General features: G+C 48.8%; 1 protein-coding gene across 1 annotated transcript in view; it reads right to left on the reverse strand.

The window, feature by feature from the left end:
• scn12aa (sodium channel, voltage gated, type XII, alpha a) overlaps positions 1–17,985 on the reverse strand; it is a 119,498-nt gene that overhangs the window by 14,991 nt on the left and 86,522 nt on the right. Inside the window, exons 18-22 of the mRNA XM_061733053.1 lie at positions 12,146–12,263; positions 10,651–10,805; positions 8,290–8,463; positions 4,883–4,909; positions 1,759–1,881 (exon numbers count right to left, since the gene is read on the reverse strand). Coding sequence (XP_061589037.1) covers positions 1,759–1,881; positions 4,883–4,909; positions 8,290–8,463; positions 10,651–10,805; positions 12,146–12,263 — 597 coding nt within the window. The remainder of the gene's footprint in view (positions 1–1,758; positions 1,882–4,882; positions 4,910–8,289; positions 8,464–10,650; positions 10,806–12,145; positions 12,264–17,985) is intronic.

Genomic DNA, 17,985 nt, shown 5'->3' on the forward strand with positions numbered 1-17,985 from the left:
CAGCTCAGTCCTGCAGCTCAGTCTTGCACCTGCAGCTCAGTCCTGCAGCTCAGTCTTACAGCTCAGTCCTGCAGCTCAGTCCTGCAGCTCAGTCCTACAGCTCAGTCCTGCAGCTCAGAGCTCTGTTTTCCTGGGAAGAAGCTTTACTTCAATTCAATTCAATTTTGTTTATATAGCGTCTAATACAACAAAAGTTGTCTCTAGAGACGCTTTCCAGAGACCCAGAACATGAACATAAACCCCGAGCAATTATTACATAAACAGTGGCAAGAAAAACTCCCCTTTAGGAGGAAGAAACCTGGACCAGGACCAGGCTCATAAGGGGGGACCCTCCTGCCGAGGGTCAGACTGGGGGTCAGGGACGGCAGCAGCACAGCAGGCAGGTGGAAGCAGCAGCGGGATGACCGGGGGTGGGACCGCAGGCCAGCACGCAGCTCCCGAAGCTCCGGCCGATCATCAAGTCCCAGGTTGGGGTTCAGGGTCGGGGAAAGGTTGAAAAGGGGCAGGGCCAGGGAGAGGAGTCTTGACTGACAAATCTCTCCCCCGCCTGCCCGGGCCGTTACCCTGCCCCCCTCACTCCCACGCTGCAGGTTCAGGTGTTGTGCTTCACACTAGACTAATGGAGCTGCCTTACTCCGAGTAAGTCAACCATTTTTAGAAGGAGTGTTTCACTCAGGTGGGCGATGACATCCGTGTGACACGCATGAACTCCACCTCCTGATGACTCCAGTCAATAATCCCGTCTTATACCGCGGTCTGTGTGAATACTCCATTCTGATTGGCTGGCAGGTGTAGGTTAAAAGTGATAACCTACACTTAGAAAACAAGTTCGGTCAAATTGCCTGATAACTTTAATATCATTGTGCTGGATCAACTGCCAGGTGGTAACCACGGCAACGGAGATTCAGAGAAGAAGAGCCGGATACCGCAGGACGGCCACATGAGTGATTTTGTCATTTCTTTTAATTTATTTGGTGAATTTAACAATTTTGATGACTGGGATGCAGAAGAGGAGAGAAAAGAAACTAGCCGAGCGGAGCTGAGCGGACTAAAATATCTCCCGTTACCAAGGAAACAGACTAGAATATCTCCCGTTGCTGAGCCGTATCTCTGGTCCGTCCTAGTTACTGGAGAATCAACACTGTGTCCATTAAGGACCTTATGGGACAGTAGATTGTTCCAGGTATTAGTCAGACCCTTTAACAAGCCATAACTGAGTTATGGCTTGTTAAAAAACTTACCAGGTTCCAACGGCTGCAGACGAGAGATTAAATAGTCGCTCAGCCACTCAGCTGTGGCTTGTTATAAAACTAATGATTTACACTGAAAACACATTAAAGCATGAATAACTGATTAAGAAGCTTAAGAAAACTCAAATATCCTATCTCAAAAAATTAGAATATTCTGGGAATCTTAATCTTAAACTGTAAGCCATAATCAGCAATATTAAAATATTAAAAGGCTTGCAATATTTCAGTTGATTTGTAATGAATCCAGAATGTATGACATTTTTGTTTTTGTAATTGCATTACAGAAATTAAAGAACTTTATCACAATATTCTAATTTTCTGAGACAGTCCTGTAAATGTGTCCGGTACATTTAGGATAAGATTTCTGGATCAGGAATGGCACAAGTGACCCCTCAGCGACCACTTTGTTCAACGTTTAGCCCAAAAGGAAAACAAAAGAGGCACAATCTCATTAACTAACATGTTCTTAGTCACTTAGATTTAAGAGCTAATTAAAAGTAATGCTCACCCTCATGCCTTCAAATCTGGACAGAGCTCTGAGAGGCCTCAGCGCCCGCAGGGTCCGCAGGGACTTAATGGCAGCGAAGTCGGAGTATCCCAGTGAATTAGCCACCAGGCTGATCAGGGACACCTTTACAGAGCAGAAACACACATGAACCGTACAGGAACACAAACCATCCTCACACGCATCAGTCACCTCTCTGTTAACCTCTGGAGGAGTTACTGGAGCAATCCATGTTAACGGACATAAATACTGACGCAAATAAAGAATGAAATTCATAGACAACAGGCAAAAAACATTTAAAGAGCCATATTTGGATATTTTGGGACATTCCACAGTTAGGAACACACCTGTTACGTTTTTGAGGTTTTAGATTTGGTTATAATTTTGATTTGAGCAATTTTGGACTTCCACTCTATTCTGCATCCAAAACAGACAAAACAAAATGGTATTCCGCTGTTGAATGACCCTCGGATGAGAGCGATGATGGAGACGGCAGGGTGTACGTGGAGGACGGAGGAAAATCATGTCATGACTGATGAGCAAAACAAAGACAAGTATGCACATATGGACAAACATCCATGCATGCATACTCAGCTATATATGCATATTAATATGTATATATATCAAATAGAGTGAGTTTTATAAAGAACTTTGCCAAATTTGTTTCCCAATTTATGCCCAATTGATCCAATATGTTCATTTAAACAATTTAAGGTTTATAAGAGCCAAATGTCCTGCATTTCTTTATAAAAGTCCATTTAGAGATGTATTTGTCCAATATATCTAAAGAAGATATGTAAGAAGAATTATATTCTCTGAACTGCAAACATCCTTGGCTCCACAAGCATACAGACAATATAAATATAAATATATATAAACTTAGCACAGAAAGTAAGGAGGTTTATGTTTGGTAGGTTTTCTTTGTTGTAACCATGCTTCTTGGCATGAATCTTATACCGTTGGAAAGCCTGTTTATTTCCCTTTTAAACGGCGTCACATTTGTCAGGAACATGCGTTTGTGGGAGGAGCAGCAGAGCTGAGGATGTGGGTTGGACCCGTGAAAAATCTGCCAAAGCTTCTCTGCCGATGCCAAACAGCTTGTTTTGCTGTTGCTCTGGAGTCTTGGTCCCCCCAGTTACCCAGAGTCGCTACGCCCCCTCTGACCGATCTGGGCAGGCTCCGTACCAAGCTGGGGTTCCGCAAAAAACAACGCTTGGACTGAGCCCTGGTTCCATCTCCAAGCTGAAGGCCAAGTTCCATCTAATGGAGGATGTCAAGGACGACACCCCAAGAAGATGGTTTCCTCCCCACGTCAGCATTTGGGCTGTCTTCTACAGATTTACAGGATGCTATGGACAGGGGCACGGTGGCACGGTGGTGCAGCTGGTAGTGCAGCCATCTCACATCTCCCAAAGGTTCAATTCAATTCAATTCAATTTTATTTGTATAGCGTCTAATACAACAAAAGTTGTCTCTAGACGCTTTCCAGAGACCCAGAACATGAACATAAACATAAACATAAACATAAACCCTGAGCAATTATCACATAAACAATGGCAGATAAAAACTCCCCTAGTGGGAGAAAAACCTTAAGCCAAACAGTGGCAAGAAAAACTCCCCTTTAGGAGGGAAGAAACCTTGAGCAGGACCAGGCTCATAAGGGGGGACCCTCCTGCCGAGGGCCAGACTGGGGGGTCGGGCACGTCAACAGCACACAGCAGGCAGGTGGAAGCAGCAGCGGGATGACCGGGGGTGGGGACCGCAAGCAGGTGGAAGCAGCAACGGGATGACCGGGGGTGGGGACCGCAAGCAGGTGGAAGCAGCAACGGGATGACCGGGGGTGGAGGCCGCAGGCAGGTGGAAACAGCAGCGGGATGACCGGGGGTGGGGACTGCAGGCAGGTGGAAGCAGCAACGGGATGCCCGGGGGTGGGGACCGCAGGCAGGTGGAAGCAGCAACGGGATGACCGGGGGTGGAGGCCGCAGGCAGGTGGAAGCAGCAGCGGGATGACCAGGGGTGGGGACCGAAGGCAGGTGGAAGCAGCAACGGGATGACCGGGGGTGGGGACCGCAGGCCAGCATGCAGCTCCCGAAGCTCCGGCCCAATCAGCAAGTCCCAGGTTGGTGCAGGGTCGGGGAAAGGTTGAGAAGGGGCAGGGCCAGGGAGAGGAGTCTTGACGGACAAACCTCTCCCCCGCCTGACTGGGCCGTTACCCTGCCTCTCTCACTCCCGCGCTGCAGGTTCAGGTGTTGTGCATTCAGAGATGCTCTTCACCACCAGCAGAGGATGCTGGGAAGGTCCTGGGTTGGATTCCTGCCGGGGACGCTGTGGGTGCTGAAGTGCGTGTTAGTTCCCCCATGACTTCAGCGCCCTGGGTGGGGTTGGTGAAAGGATCTTTCTGTGTGGAATTTGCATGTTCTCCCCGTGTTCCCTTGGGTTCACAAAAACATGCAACAGTCCTGGGCTCTAATGTTCCCGACAAATGTGACGCCATTTAAAAGAGAAATAAACGGGCTCTCCAACGGTATAAGATTCATTGCCAAGAAACATTGTTACAACAAAGAAATAATCTACGAAACACGACTTTTCTTACTTTTTGTGCTAAGTTTATAACATTAAGAAGTAAAGCAGCATTTTTTTTATTGACAGAGAAAAAAGAAGTACTTGAAATGACTAACAATATTTGTATTTTCTTCAAACAGACATAACATTGAACTCAGTACACCATTTAAACATAACAGATTCGACATAAATAATATCGGTGCATTTCTATAGTGAAAAGAGGAGAAAAAAAGCCTGTTCAATAGCATTTGTTCAAAGTTGCGTATACTTGACATAATAGCAGCAGATCTTCTGTAGATAAGAGTACATGGTACTGCGTTTGTCTGGGATAGGAAAGCCAGCGTCCTGTAGTACCTGATTGGAAGAAGGACTGCTGGGTAGTTTTGCAGCGTGACACACTGTCGTGAACTCACACCGTTGTATTTCTTAAGAAACAAGACACTGGCTTTTCATATCACAACAGGGCAGACTTACGAGTGAAGAAACACAGAAGATTTAGTGGAACAGGTGCGAGTGTCCAGGTCCGGGGCCCATACTCACCTGGGACCGACTAACTACCACTTACCCTAACAATAGCGCGGTCTGTAGAAATCTGTGTAACAGCAGGCGAGATCAGAGGGAGTCAAGTCAGGCCAGGGGTCTAAGGATGCACAGCTCGGCCACGGGACGTCTACGCGCTGCAGAGCCACAACCACCCCCCCTAAAGGCTTCACATACAACCAGGGGCCTCATTTATAAAGCTTACGTGTGCACAAAACAGGGCTTGAAAGATGTGCAAGCCACCTTCTACGTAAAGGTTGGGATTTAAAAAGAAAAAACGAACTGAAAAATGTGCTTATCTTTACGACAACCCTGACCCTCCCGCAGGAACATTTTGAAGATATGGGGAACTGGCGACGCAGGCGGTGAGGTGGTGAAATGAAGCCAGATTCATGTCATACTGTTAATAAAAGAAATCCGTGTCCCTTTAGGGGCTCCGTACCTCTTGGCCTCCACCTTCACATCACATCACTTCTTTCTGCACCATCTGTCCGTGGCACTCACGGCGTTTAGTGCAGCAACGGCGTGCTGCCACTCACTCCCTTTATTTTATACTATTTATATACTATTTATGCTTTTACTGTGACCACCAAATAATGTGGTTTTCCTGTCCTCCACCTCATCCACAACATCTCCATCTCAGTCTCAGTGAAATTTAGTGGCACGGTGGCTCGACACGTCTCATTCATCCTGACGCAGCAGAAACAGACTGCAGGTGGCGCTGCGCATGCTCAGCAGGCTCATTCATATGCAAATACAGTCATCAAGTAGTTTGCATTGCCCATTTATGGTATGAAGTGGGCGTGTAGAGGATATGAGGCGAATTCAGCTGTGCAACCTTCCAGCTGGACTGTGATTTATAAAGAGAACATTGCGTGCAGGTGTGCATGCACACGGTTTTATAAATCCAGATTTTTTTTTGCGCACGCCATTTTCGGCTTTTGGGCGCACGTGCACTTTTAGTGTGAATCCTACACACTCTTTTATAAATGAGGCCCCTGGTCACTGCTGTTTCATGTGGCTACATCTTGGCATGTCGACAAGGTAAAACCTGTCCCAGTGTGTGATTCAGGGTCTTATTAACTGCTTCAAGTTCCTGAGATTTCATTTTATTTTATTTGGATCCCCATTAGCTGATGTAGTTTACATCAACTACTCTTCCTGAGAGTTAGTGACTACGTTTACATGCAGTCAAAATTTGGGTTAAGGTCAATATTCCGGTTACTAAAGCATTGGGAATAATGTCAAAAAAGAAGAAAAATCCAAGGCACTCTTCTTCATATACAGGACTGTCTCAGAAAATTAGAATATTGTGATTTTCTGTAATGCAATTACAAAAACAAAAATGTCATACATTCTGGATTCATTACAAATCAACTGAAATATTGCAAGTCTTTTATTATTTTAATATTGCTGATCATGGCTTACAGCTTTCTTCTTCCGGCTCTCAGCGAAGGCGGACGCTTTTTCTGCTCCTCTCCCTTATCAGCCTTCCCTGCACTGCTTTTGCTTGTCTCGTCTTCAGAGTTCTCTTCTTTTCACTCCTCCGAAATTTACAATATGGAATTGATTAACTGGTCTCTCAGCACAATTGACCAAATTTTTGCAACAAGAAGTCAGGGGGTAAGGGAGCCCTCTTGCCCGGATGGGACATTTTTTTGCTGGATATACAATGGATTCCTACAAATATTGGAAGCCTTTGTGTATGGCGATTCTGTCCGTCGAGGACGTCGAAGACGCCTTCATATTTGGATTTATGATAGCAGGATTTCTCCTGATTATCCTCATGATTGGAGGTGGGGGTTTCCTGATGTATCGACAAACGCGTAAGTCGTCGGCAGCCGTCTCGGCTCTTTCAAAGCTGCCGGACGTGGCAGAAGGATCAAGCAAAGCGATCAACGCTCTGACTTTTACGTTTTACGGGGAGCAGGGCCGCAGGCTGGATGCGATTCTCGAACAGAACCGCAGGCTGGCGGGGGTCTTTGAGCTCATTAACAAGATTGATAACAACCTTGAGAAGTTAGGAGCTCAGCTTGGCGGGAATTGATAACAATTCGTCTGATTGGAGTCGCCGCTGATGAACCAGAGACTGAAGGTAAACGGAAAATTACTGAGTCTGCTCTTTTTGCTGATTCTATAATCTGCCCTTGACAGAGCGGTCTTAGGCCGATCGCTCTTGGTCACAATCTTCCTGGTGGAATGTAAACAAGATGCCCCCACTAACCCTCCCCTCTCCCACGAACACCTGTTGCAGAACTGTACCGAGCCGCCTGATAACACCAAGGACATTGGCTGAGAGCAGCTCTGGGCGGGGGTTCACGGACGGACTCATTGCACACACCACCGCACACACACACACACACACACACACACACACACACACACACACACACTCACTGATAACCACACACCCCCTCCACCCCCATCTTCAACGCCTTCCCTGGCTGGCTCCCCTCTTATCATCCCCCCTGACACGGACGTCGGGTTCGAGCGCCACGCTGCCGCGGCCCTCACTTGGATGTACTGTGCCGGGATCCCCCCCCCCGACTGCCCACCCCCCATACCCACAAGCTATGATGTTGTTTTGTTGTGTGTATGTTGCTTTTCTGTGCTGAGGTGTTTTTTTTGTACCTTGACACTAGGTATTAATACACAGTGTGAATATGCCTTTTTTTCCCCCCCTCCCTCCATCCCAGTGTCATCCTTCCTCTAAAAATGGCGTCCGTATTAATGGTGCCATCGGTGTGAACCGGAGTCAAGTTCTCTTATCTGATTTATGTCTGACTTGGCAATAAAGCTTTTCTGAGCTTAAGAAAACTCAAATATCCTATCTCAAATCTTAATCTTAAAATGTAAGCCATAATCAGCAATATTCAAATAATAAAAGGCTTGCAATATTCCAGTTGATTTGTAATGAATCCAGAATGTATGACATTTTTGTTTTTTTAATTGCATTACAGAAAATAAAGAACTTTATCACAATATTCTAATTTTCTGAGACAGTCCTGTATAAAAAGCCTTTATTTGAAATGGCTATTTCATGTGGAAGATTAAAAAAGTGGGTTAGAGCCCACGCGTTTGGGCCACAGCCTTCCTCACCTTCCACCCTGAGGCTCCCCACTTTAAGTCAGAAATAAACACATTTACAGCCTGGTACTAAAAAAGGAAAGAGAACATAGTCACTCTTATTTTGTGCTGTTAACTGTACTAACAAACCCGGCTTCAGACAGACCCAGGAAACCCCGTACGAGGTCCCAGTAGGTTTCTCATCTGGTTTTTATACAGTCCACAGTCACGCAGAGGGAACTCACCCAGCTGTAAATGTTAGCTAGGCTCTGCTTACAGGGATTACACCTCAGCCTGAAACCTTCACCACTTATTTAGGATTCACAGCATCTTTTCACGGGAGGGAAGGAACACGTGTTCACTCACATCCACGATCAGGAAGTCCAGCCAGCACCAGTAGTTGGTGAAGTACTTTTTGAAGCCGTACGCGGTCCACTTGAGGAACATCTCCAGCACGAAGATGTAGGAGAAGACTTTGTCAGCGTACTCCAGCACCACCTTCACCACCTTCCTCCTCTCGATGTAGATGTCTTCAAACGCCTGGAGAAACAAACCACCACTAAATCACTGCAGCTGCCAGGGACTAAAACACATGCTATACACAGAAAGAGAGAGTAAAACAAGTCAAATATTTCCCTTAAACAGATTTCTATGAGGGTAGGGTGATTTGATATCTCAACTTAAGATGAACTTGCACAATTAATCCATCAGTAACATCCTCGTTAAAAGCCTGACTGGGGCAACATTGGACCCATCACTTGCCTTCTTTTTTTTTTTTTCAAATTGCGTGGTTGTCTGCTTCATTTTCATTTTTGTAAGTTAGTAACACTGCAGAGCTAAAAACCAGATTGATAGTGACCACTGTCGTCAGGGACGCTGGGACATTTCATGATATGAGGGGGGTACAAGTGTTGGGAAAGATAATACCTAGTGAAATCCATCATGTTGTTCTGATATGCATTTGTAGTTATTTTATATGTATGAAGTAATAGAATAAATCAATACAAATAGACACAGAGTAATTCCATACATGTATTTAACCCTTGTACTGTGTTTGTCAGGGTTTGACATTTCCCCCAGTTTGTGTTTTCTGTTCTGCCCCGCCTGTTTCCATCTGCCCTGATTGTCTGCACCTGTGTCTCGTTACCCCCTGTGTATATCTGGTCTGGTCTTTCCCTGCTCCCTGTCGGTCCGTACTGCTTCCTTCCTCCATGTGTCCTGTTCAGGTTTTCGGTTTTTGCTCTCGTGTTTTGGTTAATCCTGCTCTGCAGCGTTTTTGGTTCTTGCTTTTTTGTTAAATAAACCCTGTTTTTTGGTGAACTCCTGCCTTCCGATCTCCTGCGTCTGGGTCCTCAACTACACCAGCCTGACAGAACGGACCGACCAGCATGGACCCAGCGGGAGAAAGTTTTGCCTTCTGGCAATATGTCTACAGGGAGGCAGAACTCACTATTCCTGGTTGGCGGCACCCGGAGGAGGAGGAGGAATCTCCCTTCCGGGGAACACGCCTGGCTCGGGGTGGGCCCAGGAGCATTCAGGCTCTAGAGCGACGACGGCGTCGGCGCCAGCCCCAGCTAGCCGCTGTTCCGGCGGTGGTCTTGGGCGCATCGTCAGTGGTGGTCCCGGACGCATCAGCCCCTGCTCCGGTGATGGTCCCGGACGCATCAGCCCCTGCTCTGGTGATGGTCCCGGACCCCCCGCAGCCAGCACCACGGACCCGGGTTCCCCCGCAGCCGGCTCCACGTATCCTTCCTGCTCCCAAGCCAAGTTCCCCGCCGAGTCCAAGTTCCCCGCCGAGTCCAAGTTCCCCGCCGAGTCCAAGTTCCCCGCCGAGTCCAAGTTCCCCGCCGAGTCCAAGTTCCCCGCCGAGTCCAAGTTCCCCGCCGAGTCCAAGCCCCACGCCACAGCCCAGGCCAAGCCCCACGCCAAGGCCTCGAGGGCGACCCCCTAGAACTGTCTCGCCGGTCTGCCTGGCCCCCAGGACGGCCCCCGGAGCTTTGGCCGTGTGTTGGCCTGGGCCCTCCTGCGGGCCCCCTCCACCCACCCTGGGGGATATGTCCATGGGGACATCTGGGATCTGTCCCTTGAGGGGGGGGGGGGTTATGTCAGAGTTTGACATTTCCCCCAGTTTGTGTTTTCTGTTCTGCCCCGCCTGTTTCCATCTGCCCTGATTGTCTGCACCTGTGTCTCGTTATCCCCTGTGTATATCTAGTCTGGTCTTTCCCTACTCCCTGTCGGTCCGTACTGTTTCCTTCCTCCATGTGTCCTGTTCAGGTTTTCGGTTTTTGCTCTAGTGTTTTGGTTAATCCTGCTCTGCAGCGTTTTTGGTTCTTGCTTTTTTGTTAAATAAACCCTGTTTTTTGGTGAACTCCTGTCTTCCGCTCTCCTGCGTCTGGGTCCTCAACAACCACTCCCTGACAGTCTTTGGGTCAAAATGACCTAATTCTCCTGTTCCTTCTTTCCTCCTGCTCTCTCCTTCTTCCTTCCTTCCTTCTTTCCTCCCTTCTTCTCTTCCTCCTTCCTTGACCTGAAGACAGCACAAGGATATAAAAAAACTAACATTTCCCTTTCCCCCTGAAGCTGAGGTGTGGCGGCTGCCGTACCCAGTGGACGCCCCTGGAGCCCCAGGCGGCAGCGACCAGCCGACCAGCCGACCAGCCAACCAGCAGGCCGGCCGGACGGACGTCTGCCGTGACCTTCACCTACGCTAACGTTTGTCAGCCTTACCAGCGCGCCGCTGCTCAGCAGGATCATGAAGATGATGAAGGACTCGAACCAGCTATGCTCCACGATCTGGAAGCAGGTCTTCCTCAGCCTCCACCAGGCCTGGCCCAGCCCCCGGCTGGTGTCCACCTCGCAGCACGGGCAGTGCCGCAGGCACACTGGCCCCACGGAGGAACAAAACACAGTCGTCACGGAGGAATAAAACACAGTAGTCACGGAGGAATAGAACACAGTAGACACGGAGGAATAAAACACAGTCGTAATGGAGGAATACAACAGTCGTCACGGAAACAGCATGCAGTACCCAGCAACGGTCTGGGGGGTTAAAGCTCAGCGCTGATGAAGCACTGACTACCGTATTTTCACGACCATACGGCGCACCGTGTGAAAAGGCGCACCCTCAGTTTTGTGTGTCATTTTTGGTTTTAAAACACACATACGGCGCACCGACCCAAAAGGCGCCGTCTACAGACACGGAGCTGCACAGACGCGCGCTGCAAAACACGCACACGCGCTGCAGAACACACACACAAGAGTGCTTATTTAAAAGTAGAGCAGGAGCAAAACTTAGTTTGATATTTTATTTCACTTTTCACATCAATCAAACCCTTCAAAGGTTCATCTTCTGTTTGTATGTTTCCATGCAGTCTAAATTGGGGTTAAGGTCAATATTCCGGTTACTGAAACATTGGGAATAATCTGTTTCCATGCTTGAGCAAACAGGGTTATCCCTGTTTACAGGACTGTCTCAGAAAATTTGAATATTGTGATAAAGTTCTTTATTTTCTATAATGCAATTAAAAAAACAAAAATGTGATACATTCTGGATTCATTACAAATCAACTGAAATATTGCAAGCCTTTTATAAGATTCCCAGAATATTTAAATTTTTTGAGATAGGATATTTGACTTTTCTTAAACTGTAAGCCATGATCAGCAATATTAAAATAATAAAAGGCTTGCAATATTTCAGTTGATTTGTAATGAATCCAGAATGTATGACATTTTTGTTTTTGTAATTGCATTACAGAAAATCACAATATTCTAATTTTCTGAGACTGTCTTGTACATGGTAATTGTAATGATTTGGGATATCTGGATCAAACCAGCGATGCACGGAGAACGCCATGACGCAATTTCCGCTTCAAAATCCTACAAATGCTGTTAGTCTCCTCCTGGTCTTGTGTTTCTCCGTGTTTATAAGAACTTCCTGGACTCAAAAGACCAGGATTCCTTGTGAACAGAGCATGAGCAGAAAACAAATTCCTGTTCCGTTTGATGGGGATATTCTGTTTGGTGTTTACATGACCCAATATTCGGGTTTTAAAAGGAGTAACCCAGGGCTCATATTGGGGTTTTTAAAAACCAGAATATGAGCAAATTCCGGTTATTCAAAGGGGTTATTGGTGTTTACATGTCCGTGCGTAAACCGGGTTATTGCTAATATTCCGGTTAGAAAAGGGTTATTGATGCATGGAAACGTAGTGACTGTACTCACGTCCAGGGAAGCAGTCTTCTGGCTCCATGCTGTCTTCAGCGAACTCTGAGAAGTTATCCTCCTCTTCTCCGGGCTTCCTCAGGTCCACGGTGCTGCCCTCCGACAGGCTGATCTTCTCCTAGGAGGTCAAAGCTCACCGTTAATCAGCAACCCCCCATGGAAATCTCAGAGCCATGAACCGGATCATAGCTAGACCTGGTCCTGGACCTGGACCTGGACCTGGACCTGGACCTGGACCAGGACCAGGACCAGGTCCAGGTCCTGGACCAGGACCAGGATCTGGACCAGGACCAGGACCAGGACCCAGACCGGTCTCTCCTCCTGCGGATGCAACACCCCGAGTTACAGCAACTTTGCTCTTTATTTCTCACGTTTGCACCTCGATAATCCCGTCGGCACAAATTTATTTCTGCAGCAGAGGAATCAGGTCGTAATGCTTCATGTTTTAAATATAAATGTATATTGTTAACATTGTTACTTATGAGAGAGTTGATCGTGGACATCCATAATGTGTAAGACTCAATAAACGTGTACATTGGTCTTAATCCGTTAGTATATAATATGCATGACAATAAAGCGGAACGAGGAGCCGTTTTTCATCCACCAACTTAAGTTCTGGTGTCGGTTCTTAAAATACAAACAGGAAAAGCAGAGTGTAAAGATGCACTAACGCTGCCCATAAACATTCACAAACCCGTACGATCATAATAAAACACAACTCTTCACGGAACGCAACACAAAGCAAAGAACAACATTATCCCCATAATGCAATGCAGCTGAGATCGGAAGAAATGCCCCCAAATACATTATTTATTCCAGGTCTCAACTTCTGACAGGACTTTCTCCAGCTCACAGCAGACGTTTTTTTAATTTGTTTTACTTGTTTTTGCAAGTTCCTTGTTAAGAGCGGTTTTTAATGGATATTATCTTCATTATCATATTCAAATATATGTATTTGAGGGAGGAGACAGGGCGGAGTGTTGTGCTGGATTTCAACGTGTGCTCATCACAAACAAAGAAACGTGCGTGGATTTGGGAGTACGCACATTTTTTAACATCTGCATTTTTTTTGTGTACACAAGAATTCCACACACGGATTCACGTTGAAATCCACGCACTCTCTGTACATGAGGCCCCCGGTCCTGGACCAGGACCCGGTCCTGGACCTGGAGCAGGTCCTGGTCCTGGATCAGGTCCTGGACCTGGATCAGGTCCTGGTCCTGGACCGGGTCCATGTTTATACTGAGATGTTCATGAGCAGCAACAACATGGGTCTCAGTGAAACAAGCGCTCCTCCTGCTGTATTAAGCAGATGTTTTCCAGTGCTGACATGTGAACAATGCTTCTCCGTTTCAGGATAAAACAAAGCAGTGAAGGCGTTTCCTGTCGGTATGAGCAAGGATTCATCCCGTTAAGGTGAGCTCACCTGCTTCCTTTATCTTTCAATCTCCTCTAAGCCTGAACACAATTTTGATGAGATTTTCATGTTTAGTACAAGCAACATATTTCCCACAATTTGTAAGACAGAGGTAGCGCTTTAATCCAGCCATGGTAGGAAGTCTAATCCAACATAAACATCTACAGGATCTGCAAACAAGATTAACAACATTACCAATCTGACTATTTGACGACTGGGCAGAAATAACACGCACCGTCATTTTGGCGAGTGGACACTGCGTCCGGCTAACGGCGGGCTCAGCGGCAGTGGGGCGTGTGTCACGTAAAGGGAGGTAAGTCAATTATTTCATGATTAACTTCTAATCATTTTGTGTGTATTTGGAGCTCCACAAGGGGGAAACCAGTCCCTGATATTAAACGGGTGGAGGATTGATGGAGGATAGATGCAGGAAGGGAAAGTGGCAGACAGCAGGCTGCTCAGCTCAGCCGCGGCGCTTTAATCTGCTCTGCAGGACCGAGCTGCACATCTGGCCTGCTGCTGTCTGCCTGCCAGACGGGACAGAGGGACGCAACCTCCACCTCCACCTCCACAACCTCCACCTCCACACAAACACACCACACAGATCTGCTCTGAAGGGCTTCCATGTGGGATATATACCTCATCATTTGAGTTTAGCTGCAGTCAGGAAGGCACCTAAACGCTTGACTTGAGGGGGGACCGACATGATCCACTGGGAGGTGCCTCTCACCTTTCTTCTCCTCTCCTCTTCCCTTCCTCTCTTCTCCATTTCCATTTTTATTTATTATAAGTATCTCATAGCTATCGTTTTTGTCCATTGTTCCTGTAGTTTCTTGTGCCGGCCCCCTTTTTCTCCTCTTTTTTCTCTTTTGTACAAAGTCCAGCATCCTCTGTCGGTGGCAAAGAGCATCTCTGAATGCACAACACCGGATCCTGCAGTGTGGGAGTGAGAGGGGCAGAGTAACGGCCCGGTCAGGCGGGGGAGACGTTTGTCCGTCAAGACTCCTCTCCCTGGCCCTGCCCCTTCTCAACCTTTACCCGACCCTGAACCTAACCTGGGACTTGCTGATTGGGCCGGAGCTTCGGGAGCTGCATGTTGGCCTGCGGTCCTCACCCCTGGTCATCCCGCTGCTGCTTCCACCTGCCTGCGGTCCTCACCCCTGGTCATCCCGCTGCTGCTTCCACCTGCCTGTGGTCCCCACCCCCGGTCATCCCGTTGCTGCTTCCACCTGCCTGCTGTCCCCACCCCCGGTCATCCCGTTGCTGCTTCCACCTGTTTTATGTTCATGTTCTGGGTCTCTGGAAAGCGTCTGGAGACAACTTTTGTTGTATTAGACGCTATACAAATAAAATAAAATTGAATTGAATTGACTTCATCCCGCAGGATAAATGTTAATATTCAGTGGGTTCAAACAGAGCAGACAGCGTGACACTGAGTGCCAGGTTCAGGATCTGAATCCAGAGCTGATCCATGGGAGGATCCCAGGTATTTAGATCAGAAGTGTCAGGACTGCACCCCCCCCTTAGCAACTGTCAGGGCTCCGACCGTGTGCTCTGGCTCCAGTGTTGTTTTTGCTCACTGTCTTAATGCAGCGGTAAAAGATGTGATGGAGGTAAAAACGTTGGAAAAAACTTGTAGCAGACACTTAAAGGCCAAAACTGCAGACTGGAGGTGGAAACAGAGACGAGACCATGTGATGTCAGAATGAAACCAACACCCAACGCTCTCCACTTCAGGGACTGAAACTGAAACTATAAAATAAAACTATGTGACAACAAGACGCTGAAAACCAAACAGAACTGAGTTATTACTGTTACACTGTGCTGCTGTAACAAGCAGCTCCACCCAGCTCCACCTCCCAGCTCCACCCAGCTCCACGTCCCAGCTCCACCTCCCAGCTCCTCCCAGCTCCACCTCCCAGCTCCACCCAGCTCCACGTCCCAGCTCCACCTCCCAGCTCCACCTCCCAGCTCCACCTCCCAGCTCCACCTCCAAGCTCCGCCTCCCACCTCCACGTCCAAGCTCCACCTCCAAGCTCCACCTCCAAGCTCCACCTCCCACCTCCACCTCCCAGCTCCACCTCCAAGCTCCACCGGCTCCTCCCAGCTCCACCTCCCAGCTCCACCGGCTCCTCCCAGCTCCACCTCCCACCTCCACCCAGCTCCACCTCCCAGCTCCACTTCCCAGCTCCACCTCCCAGCTCCACCTCCAAGCTCCGCCTCCCACCTCCACCTCCAAGCTCCACCTCCAAGCTCCACCTCCAAGCTCCACCTCCCACCTCCACCTCCAAGCTCCACCTCCAAGCTCCACCTCCAAGCTCCACCTCCAAGCTCCACCTCCCAGCTCCACCTCCCACCTCCACCTCCCAGCTCCACCTCCAAGCTCCACCGGCTCCTCCCAGCTCCACCTCCCACCTCCACCTCCCAGCTCCACCTCCAAGCTCCACCGGCTCCTCCCAGCTCCACCTCCCACCTCCAACCAGCTCCACCTCCCACCTCCACCTCCCAGCTCCAACCAACCACCCACACCAGCAGGGTTTAACACGAGGCTGCACCACCCACACCAGCAGGGTTTAACACGAGGCTGCACCACCCACACCAGCAGGGTTTAACAAACGCTGCACCACCCACACCAGCAGGGTTTAACCAACACTGCACCACCCACACCAGCAGGGTTTAACCAACGCTGCACCACCCACACCAGCAGGGTTTAACAAAAGCTGCACCACCCACACCAGCAGGGTTTAACAAAAGCTGCACCACCCACACCAGCAGGGTTTAACCAACACTGCACCACCCACACCAGCAGGGTTTAACCAACGCTGCACCACCCACACCAGCAGGGTTTAACCAAGGCTGCACCACCCACACCAGCAGGGTTTAACATGATGCTGCACCACCCACACCAGCAGGGTTTAACAAAAGCTGCACCACCCACACCAGCAGGGTTTAACACGAGGCTGCACCACCCACACCAGCAGGGTTTAACACGATGCTGCACCACCCACACCAGCAGGGTTTAACCAAGGCTGCACCACCCACACCTGCAGGGTTTAACCAAGGCTGCACCACCCACACCAGCAGGGTTTAACCAAAGCTGCACCACCCACACCTGCAGGGTTTAACCAACGCTGCACCACCCACACCAGCAGGGTTTAACACGATGCTGCACCACCCACACCAGCAGGGTTTAACCAAGGCTGCACCACCCACACCAGCAGGGTTTAACCAAAGCTGCACCACCCACACCAGCAGGGTTTAACCAACGCTGCACCACCCACACCAGCAGGGTTTAACCAACGCTACACCACCCACACCAGCAGGGTTTAACACGATGCTGCACCACCCACACCAGCAGGGTTTAACCAGCTGCACCACCCACACCAGCAGGGTTTAACCAAGGCTGCACCACCCACACCAGCAGGGTTTAACCAAAGCTGCACCACCCACACCAGCAGGGTTTAACCAAGGCTGCACCACCCACACCAGCAGGGTTTAACACGATGCTGCACCACCCACACCAGCAGGGTTTAACACGATGCTGCACCACCCACACCAGCAGGATTTAACACGAGGCTGCACCACCCACACCAGCAGGGTTTACCAACGCTGCACCACCCACACCAGCAGGGTTTAACCAACGCTGCACCACCCACACCAGCAGGGTTTAACACGATGCTGCACCACCCACACCAGCAGGGTTTAACCAAGGCTGCACCACCCACACCAGCAGGGTTTAACACGATGCTGCACCACCCACACCAGCAGGGTTTAACATGATGCTGCACCACCCACACCAGCAGGGTTTAACACGATGCTGCACCACCCACACCAGCAGGGTTTAACCAACACTGCACCACCCACACCAGCAGGGTTTAACAAACGCTGCACCACCCACACCAGCAGGGTTTAAACAACGCTGCACCACCCACACCAGCAAGGTTTAACCAACACTGCACCACCCACACCAGCAGGGTTTAATCAAGGCTACACGTTACATGAATAGCTATCCAGAATAAACACAATATACATAGGAAACATACAAGAAGAAGATCCCACCATGACTACAAATTAAAAGCTAAAGAAAATTTGCTTTAAGTTTTGATACAAAACGAGTAATCAGTGTAGCAGCAGTAACATGCTCCAGATTTAGATGTTACATCTAAAATCAGCTGGTTGGATGACCAGAGTTCTGCCACATGCACCTGGGGTCAGGCCACAGATGAAGAACAGACATCTAAATCTCTATCTGAGTGTTCTCAAATGAACCAGGAGCCAATGTGGGGAATGAAGAGACGGAGTAACTTTGACATGCCTGGTGGGGGTTGGTAGGAATGAGCTGAAACCGTATGATAAAGAGTATGATGACAATGATGGCGTGTTTGAGCTAATGAAGGCGTGAGCTGATCTCCTCCAGAGCTTG

Source organism: Cololabis saira, chromosome 10, assembly GCF_033807715.1.
Source record: "Cololabis saira isolate AMF1-May2022 chromosome 10, fColSai1.1, whole genome shotgun sequence".
NCBI classification, from domain to species: Eukaryota; Metazoa; Chordata; class Actinopteri; order Beloniformes; family Belonidae; genus Cololabis; species Cololabis saira.